Source organism: Spermophilus citellus (genome assembly GCF_964194105.1).
Source record: "Spermophilus citellus genome assembly, chromosome: 9".
Taxonomy (NCBI): domain Eukaryota; kingdom Metazoa; phylum Chordata; class Mammalia; order Rodentia; family Sciuridae; genus Spermophilus; species Spermophilus citellus.
The window spans coordinates 794,132-802,380 of record NC_138191.1 but is presented as its reverse complement, the minus strand read 5'-3'; the positions used below and the strand labels follow the sequence as shown (position 1 = coordinate 802,380).

Sequence of the window (8,249 nt, the reverse complement as noted above, 5' to 3'; positions counted from 1 at the left end):
TTTTCATTTCTCGGGGAGCAATTTCAGCCTCTTGCTCCTTCTCTGATGGCATTCAGGGCCAAATTCCTTCTTTCAGAACCTAGGGGCTCCAGTGATCCAAAGGAATGGTATGAACGCAGGGCATCTCCCGGACTGGTGACTCACACTAACACTCCCACGTGCTGAAATGACATTTGGAAGCTACAAAAAGGAGTTGAGACCATAAATAATGAGACCAATTCCACAGGAAAGCTGGGCTGACTAATGTATGCTGGCGTTGCAAATTGGTGCCCCTGCAGGTTAAATTTGGTTTGCACACATTTCATTTGACCCACATATAGTATCTACAATTTAGTTGCCAATGTTAAAAATTTTTGGAAACTTCAATCACAAGTTTGAATTTCTGGCTTCTCTTGGGAAATCAGATGACCAGGTGACACTGCAAGGTGATGATTACCTGGAACTGCAGCTGGCCCTGCTCTTCAACTTTCACAGCCCCACCTCTCTGCAGGCAGGAGAGCAGGCCCTACTTCCCAGTTCAGATCCGCGCCTGGGCCCTGTCGGCGTTCAGCTGAGACCTCTGACATAGGAGCGCCTGGCTGGTGTTCCGGAGGTGCTGTGCTGATAAAGTCTGGCTGAGTTAGCTTGGAGACAGGACTGAGAAGAGGTTCTGCTATAACCACAGTTCTGACTGGAAGGGTTTCCATGGAGAAATGAGGATCAAAGTGAAGTCCCCCGTGGCCGCTGGAGTATAGGACAGGACAGTCATGGGACTGGGAACTTGGCTGTCAGTGAGTCCATCCTGGTAGTTCTCGTGGATGGGAGAGGCTGTTTTCTAGTTGTACAGCATGCACTGTTCCAAAATGGCTGCATCTGTCCAACCAGGGACAGCGGTGACCAGAGGGGACAGAAGACTCAAAGGACGTCGGCACCTCGTTGTTTCATCTTGCCCTGTATTAGCTGGGGAGGGGTGTCTGTCTTGGGCCTCACTTCATATGGTCAGATCATCTGACCGGGCCCGGCTGCTGGCTTTGCTCAGCCTGCTCAGGGGTCTGGCCTCCTCAGCGGTCAGCTCCGGACAGAGTGAAGGCGCCTTCTCTGCCGACAGCCCCGGCTTGGCCATCTTCTCGGCCTGCAGCTCTTCTTGGTCACCCTCCTTTCCCACGGCCGGGGTGTCTACTTTGTCCCCGTCTGGCACGAAGGCCACCGCGTCCTGCCCTTCCAGGGTGGCCCTCTCGCCCGCTGGCGGCTTCTCCCCGACTTCAGGCTCTGCTCCCTCCTCCACGGGCGGCTCCTCCCCGGCGCCCTCCTGGACTCCCACCTGCGCGTAGGAGGGCAGCGTCTCTGGGTAGCCCCGGGCCAGGTCCGCCAGCGGCCCCGCGCCCATCTTCTCCTCGAACTGGCCGAAAGGCTGGGCCGCCAGGGGACTGGTCTCCACCAGGCCGACCTCCGTCAAGGGGAAGTAGTGGGACACGATCTTCTCTTCCTCCAGGAGCTGGTAGCCCTGGGCTTTCTGGATGGAGGAGACGGCGATGGAGTGCAGGGACTTCTCGGGCATGTCCGCCAGCGGCTGCTCCGCCGGCCTCCTGAAGGCCGAGCGGATGCCCTTGAGGCCCAGGTGGCTCATCTCCATGATGTTGAGGAAGAGGGACACGGAGGCCACAGACAGCATGAACAGGATGAAGATGGTCTTCTCGGTGGGCCTGGACACGAAGCAGTCCACCACGTTGGGGCAGGGCCAGCGGCTGCAGCGGTAGAGCGGCAGGATGCGGAAGCCGTAGAGGAAGTAGTGGCCCACCACGAAGCCCACCTCGAAGAGCGTCTTGAAGACGATGTGGCAGAGGTAGGTGCGCAGCAGCGTGCCCTCCAGCCGGAACTTCTTGGCGCCCTTGCTGCTGCTGCTGCTGCCCTGGCGCGCGCGGCCCTGGTCGGCGCGCTCGGCCTCGGCGGGCGGCTCCGCGGCCTCGCGCTCGCGGCGCTTCTCCTGCATGCGCACGTGGTGCACGGCGTGGCCCACGTACATGAGCGACGGCGTGGACACGAAGATGATCTGCAGCACCCAGAGGCGGATGTGCGAGATGGGGAAGGCCTCGTCGTAGCACACGTTCTCGCAGCCCGGCTGCTGCGTGTTGCACACGAAGTCCGACTGCTCGTCGCCCCACACGAACTCGGCGGCCGTGCCCAGGATGAGGATGCGGAAGATGAAGAGCACCGTGAGCCACACGCGCCCGATGACGGTCGAGTGCTCGTTGACCTCCTCCAGGATGTTGCCCAGGAAGCTCCAGTCGCCCATGCTGGCCACCTGCGGGGAAGGCAAAGGCTGAGCCTCCTGGCCACTCGGCCCGCTCCCTCCGAGCTGCTGGAGCCGCCAGGGCGCACACAGGCACGCGGGGACCACCGGGCCACACAACCCGCTCCCCTGGCTTCTGCAGGCCTCCTGCGCCCCAGGACCAAAGGAGCATCAGCTCCGTGTGTAAAATGGGCTTTAAGCTCTACATAGAACGGGTTGGATGATCATAGGTTTTCACCCATTTCACAGATATTCTGAAAGGATCCAAGAGGCAATATCTATGTGATCCCCTGAATTCCACCCCAAAAATCAGGATTTACTGTGGGCCATAATTAGAGACCCACGGTCAGATGGATTTAAACAAGATCATGTATCAACGGAAGGTTCAGGAGACATAACACTGAAAACCATACCCCCTGGGTATCTGGGTCCCCGACAAAATGTGTATGAAGTTATCTCCAGCCACCTTTCTTCTCACTGTGTGGGAATTTCTAATGATCTTATGTTTGAAGGGAAATGGATAGAACTGACATTTGTCAAACACCTTCTGTGGGACAGGCCTTTGGCATTATATTATTTAATTTGCCCTGCTAGGCTGATCTCCATGATGATAGGGGCCATGTTTTATTACTTACTCCTGGGTAGTAGTCAATGCCTGGTCCACGTGCTAGCACTTAGAGCTTGTAAGTGCCTTCTCACTAATTGGATTCCCACACATGGGAAAACACAGGCTCTGAGAGGCTAAACAGATTGTTTAAGATGAGACAGCTAAACACTAGTCGTTTGTGCCTGATCCCCAAAGCTGGGTCCTTTTCACTACACCACCGAGAAATACTGCTTGCCATCAGAGCTACACAGTTCTCTGGCTTGTTTTCTCTTCTAGAGGTTGAAATCTGAAAAGCCTTCTTAATAGTTTTACAAATTGAGGGCAGTATATTTTTATTATTACTCTTTGAAATCCAAAGAACAGAAAGAGTGCTTTGGGAAGGAGTCATGTTACAGGTTGAGACAGGCCCACTGGAACACTTTTAATATCCCATAGAGGGAAAAGGTTTCAGGGTCTGTAACATAGGCTTATTTTTTAAATTGGTACACTGTAGTTGTACATAATGGTGGGATTTGTTGTTACATATTTGCACATGCACACAACATAAAAGTATAATTTGGCCAATACCATTTCCCAGCATATGGTTGTTTTAATAGAGCTAAAATTTTGGTCTATAGAAAAGAATCCCTTTTAAACATGATCTTCCCTCCATGCCCCACCACATAGGATAAGGAGCACATGGGGGGTATGCCCGCTGCTTTGACTGATAGTGATATTTGTTGAACACTTGAAAGAGTGGTAAAAAAAAATGGTATCTTAAATTAGGAATGATTTTCAACTTTGGTGATGGATAAGCAAAGTGGCATTTTGAAGCCTCCTTCCACCCTGTCATTCGGAACTTGGACAGACAGAACCTGGAGACAGCACACTAGCTGCAGGAACAGGCAATGCCCAGCCTGTATGCACATCTTATGGTATGCATATCTGTCTACTTTCTTTGGAGATCAGGGGGCATTACCCCTTTCAGAATCCCAGAGATTCCCAATCAGGTAAGGTATTCTACAGTAGTTCTCTCCTGAAAAGATCAGGGTAGCTGTGGCATGAATTGGCACTGGGAAGAGTTCCTTGTAGGCGTGTGGAATGGAGAGTAGGAGGTCTTCAGAACCAGCGGCTTAGAATCCCAGCCACAGGTACCTGCTTTTAATTCACTCATGCTATAGTTAAATCTAGTGTTTGCTCTGTAAACTGTCAGCTCTTCCCTAAAAATCCAGAAAACAGGCGGGAAACCTCACAATTGGGTAAGCAGTCCCAGAGTGAAGCCCACTGGTGACAGCTGGGAAAACGTCCATTTCTTATCCAACAGTTCAATCTAAAATTTATGTTAAAACACTAATCATGATAATTTCTCCTGTAAGGTCAAATCTGGTTTTAATGTATTCTAAATCTAATGCTTTACTATTGGTATCTTACTTAAACTTCAGTTTGGTCAGCCTTACCTGTATTGGACCATATTGGTTGTTTTGGGTTTCTATGAGTATTTAACCATACTCTTAGAAATGTGTGTGGTGAGTACATGCTCTCAAAACCATGTCCATCAGTCTTGTTTCCCCACTTAGGATCAAAAAGTCTTGGATGGCTAGAATCATTTTGGCTCCCTCCACCATGAACCGTCACAACACAGAACAAAGCACTTTACAATGTAGGAGTTCCATAGACACCAGCATATAGAACTGATGGTAATCATTAAAAATTATTTTTTAGTTGTAAATATATATTTTTTTATTTTTTATTTTTATGTGGTACTGAAGATGGAACCCAGTGCCTCACCTGTGTGAGGCAAGCGCTCTACCACTGAGCTACAGCCCCAGCCCCAGCCTGATGATAATCATTTTAACATCTGAAATTCTAGCTGGGCATGGTGGTGCATGCTTGTAATCCCAGCAATTTGGAGGCTGAAATAGGAGGATTGCAAGTTCAAGTCCAGCCTGGGAAATTTAGCAAGATAATAAATAAAAATGTCTGGGGATGTAGTACAGTGGTAGAGTGCCCCTGGGTTCTATCCCTGTTACAAACAAACAGATCCAAAATTCTCTATGTGAGTGCATCCAATACCAGTACTAGCAACGTCCAGGGAACTCCAGTCCTCTTCCTTTATCAGCATAATCATAGTAATAACTTGCAAAGCAGTGGTGAGTACCAAGAAGGATAGTAAATTTATCTCAAACCAGCTATTTTGGAACAAAAAAGGCTTATTTTGTATGAGATAAAAAATATAAACTGGATGCTTCTTGTCTTATGAATTTTATATGTTCATGACACAAGAACCACTACACTAGTAATTTCCACTACCACCCCCCCCTTTTTACTACTCCTAACCACTACACTAGTAATTTCCACAGTAAAACCAAACAAAGCTGTGTGCTTTATCCTGCTATGCTAGGATTGTTCCAGTGGCTTCCCCCCCTCACCCCAGTACTAGGGATTGAATGAACCCAGGGCACTCAACATCTGAACCACATTCCCATCCCTAACCCTTTTCATTTTTATTTTTAAATTTTGAGACAGGGTCTCACTAAGTTGCTCAGGGTCTTGCTGAGGCTTGGCAATCCCCCTGCCTCAGCATCCCAAGCCACTGGGATTATAGGCATGTGCCACCATGCCTGGCTCTTGTTGTTCTGTGTCTAGTTATCTGTATTAATTGAAGAAGAGAAACTAGCTTAAGACAGAATCTTTCCACTTGAAAGGAGAGTTAAACATGCCAACTGCACTGTTAAGGAGAGACATCAGAGGAGCGAAGGGAAGTGCCTTCCAACAATGAAAACTTAAAGTCAGACCGGAGTAGCCAGATATTCCCCTGGAGCAGGAAGAAATCTAAATCAAGGAAGAATTTTCCATTCTCTCTCTGTTTTATTTTGCTTGTGACAATTTAGTGAACGAATCAATAAAAATGGAAAATAAACCAGTGGGGTTCAAGTCTCCAACCCCAGGGCCTCCATGTATTTGTAGGAGCATCCTACCAGAGAATTATGGCTTGAAGTAATGATTAAAATAGTGCTTTACGTTGGAGTATCCCTGTCCTTGAAGTGACACACTTTCATATATCTTATTTCATTTCCTATAACAAACTATGAACCAGGCCGGTGACTCTCAGATTTGGATCTCACAGACTTCTGTAACAACATCAACACCACCAAAATAGGGTGACCTCTGTATACATTGTATACAGAGATATGAAACAATGTGCTCTCTATGTGTAATATGAACTGTCATGCATTCTGCTGTCATATATAACAAATTAGAATGCAAAATAAAATTTAATAAAAAAATGACTAATGATTATGGTCTGTTTTCACTGTCATTTTACAAAAGGGGGTTTTAATACTTAAATATGTTAAGTTAAATGTTTCAAGTTAAATTAAGTCAGTATGTCCTGGAACACTTAGAAAGGACATAATTTCAGAACAAAAGATGGGCCTTTAAATTGAACATATTCTACTACATTGTTTGTTTTATCATTGTCATATTTTCAACACAGGCTTCTGGAAACTTCGTCTTGGACTAGAAGTGAAATCCACAGAGGGATGTTTGGGAACCAGGAACGAGGCATTAACAACCTCCGGAGCCAGAGAGGGACACACGGGGAGTTTTAATAAGTCTCCCAATCTGGCTTCCTAGAGGGGTAGAGCCAGAATGTGAGCCCTGGTCTTCCCACTCCAAGCCAGGGTGATTTCCAGCAGGGCGTAGCCTTATCCTAGCTTTGAAGAGGCATGTTACCACGATGAACACCCATGTTACCAAGTTCCTGAAGAGTTAGCGGTCCACTTACACTCCAGTTGGTAATGGGGTATAAATGTGCCTCCATTCTTGTTTTTTGAGGGCCACTAACCGGCCGCTCCTAGGCAGACGACAGAACCTGCTCCCAGGAAGATGTTCATGATGCTCACCAGATCTGTCCTGAGCTTCATTAAATGCTTCACCATCAAACCCTGAGCTGGAGGCCTCCCCTGAGCCCATGGCCCTCAACCACTGTGACTTATTCCCACCACGGAGTCTGGGTGGAAAAAGGGAAGACGTTCATAAACTGGATACTCGGTCTAGGTTTCTCTGGATTCCCAGAGACACGTGGGTCATTCTGAAAACGACAGGACCTAAGAAGCCAGGCTGCCGTGGTGTCCACCTCCTATTCCTCCCGCCCGTCTACTCCAGCGCTCTCCGTCCTTCCTCTACCAACCTGGGACCCACTTCAGGGTTTTCAGAGGTGGACTCAGAGCCTAGCTGTCCAGGCCCCAGAGGGAGCCCCAGTGGCAGCCTTCCCATTCCCGAGCCTCCTCTCTATGGCTGAGCAAGAAGTGTGTGGGGGAAGGCCATACCCCAACGCCCCCCGAGGAAAACTTGCCAATGTGAGTAGGTCCCACGGAGAAACAGGGGCTGTGCTTCCCTCTTGGCGCGCAGCAGCAAAATGGCAACTTTGGAGTCTTTCCTCTGCCGCCTAAAAGCCCACCTCCCACTTCTGCACCCCGCCCCGACCCTGCTGCACGACTGAGCAGATATGACTGGATGCGCCCTGATGGGTGGGTTTTACTGTCCAGCACGATGCTAAGCTCCCAGCCAGACAGCTTTCATGGAGGGAGGGATGTTTGGAGAACAATAGGAGGGAGAGAATGGGAGAGCTGGGGGGCTGATCTGTGAAAGCCAGGGGGCCCCCGGTTCCTCTCAGCAGGCCTCTGAACAGGAGGGCGCCAGCCCAGGGTCTCACCATCATCTCAGAGAGTCTGAGTACCGTCAGGGCAGTAAGAGGGCACCTGTGTGGAGCCCTCTGCCCCAGGTCAGACTGAGAGAGAGAGCGGTGGGCACTTTTGAAGGACGATATTTTATCCTCCATTGGTGGTCTGTTCTCGTGTCTCCAAACCGTTAGAATCTGGTCCTCCTCTTTAAAAAGAAGCCCCGACACTCTAAAGAATCTTGGTGCCGTTGTTAAGTCAGTGATATTTCCCACTATATTACACTTGTAATTTTAAACCTTTTTGAGAAGCTGCGACTGAATCCAGGGCATTCCACAGAGTCAGCCAACATTTTTCTGCACAATGGGGGTGTGATGTTTTTGCTCACCCAGAGGCTCTCGGGTGAAATACCAATTAGGTACAATGTGGCATGATGGTTGGAAAGTCAGCCTGGGGGCAGGCGCCCATGCTTTCTGAGACCCATTCCCTTCTCACTGTCTGAACCTGACCATGGCCCTGACATAAAAAGTGGTTGTTTTGACCGCATTTTCCAAATGATAAATGGGGGGATTTTATCCCAATACAAATTTTACTTGTGGAAAGAAATGAAGCAAAGATGATTAAAACTGGGATTGCTTTAGGAAATCTGCAAAGTATGATTACTAACTTGAAGACGACTGTGAGAGTAAACTGATGCTCCCCACCCCCCAAA

General features: G+C 48.9%; 1 protein-coding gene across 1 annotated transcript; it reads right to left on the bottom strand.

The window, feature by feature from the left end:
- Positions 1-970: 970 nt before the first annotated feature.
- On the bottom strand, positions 971-2,272 carry GJA8 (gap junction protein alpha 8; the record flags this gene model as incomplete). Its single annotated transcript, XM_081308739.1, has 1 exon — positions 971-2,272. The coding sequence occupies one exon, from the start codon at positions 2,270-2,272 to the stop codon at positions 971-973; it is 1,302 nt and encodes a 433-aa protein (XP_081164865.1).
- Between the last annotated feature and the right edge of the window lie 5,977 nt (positions 2,273-8,249).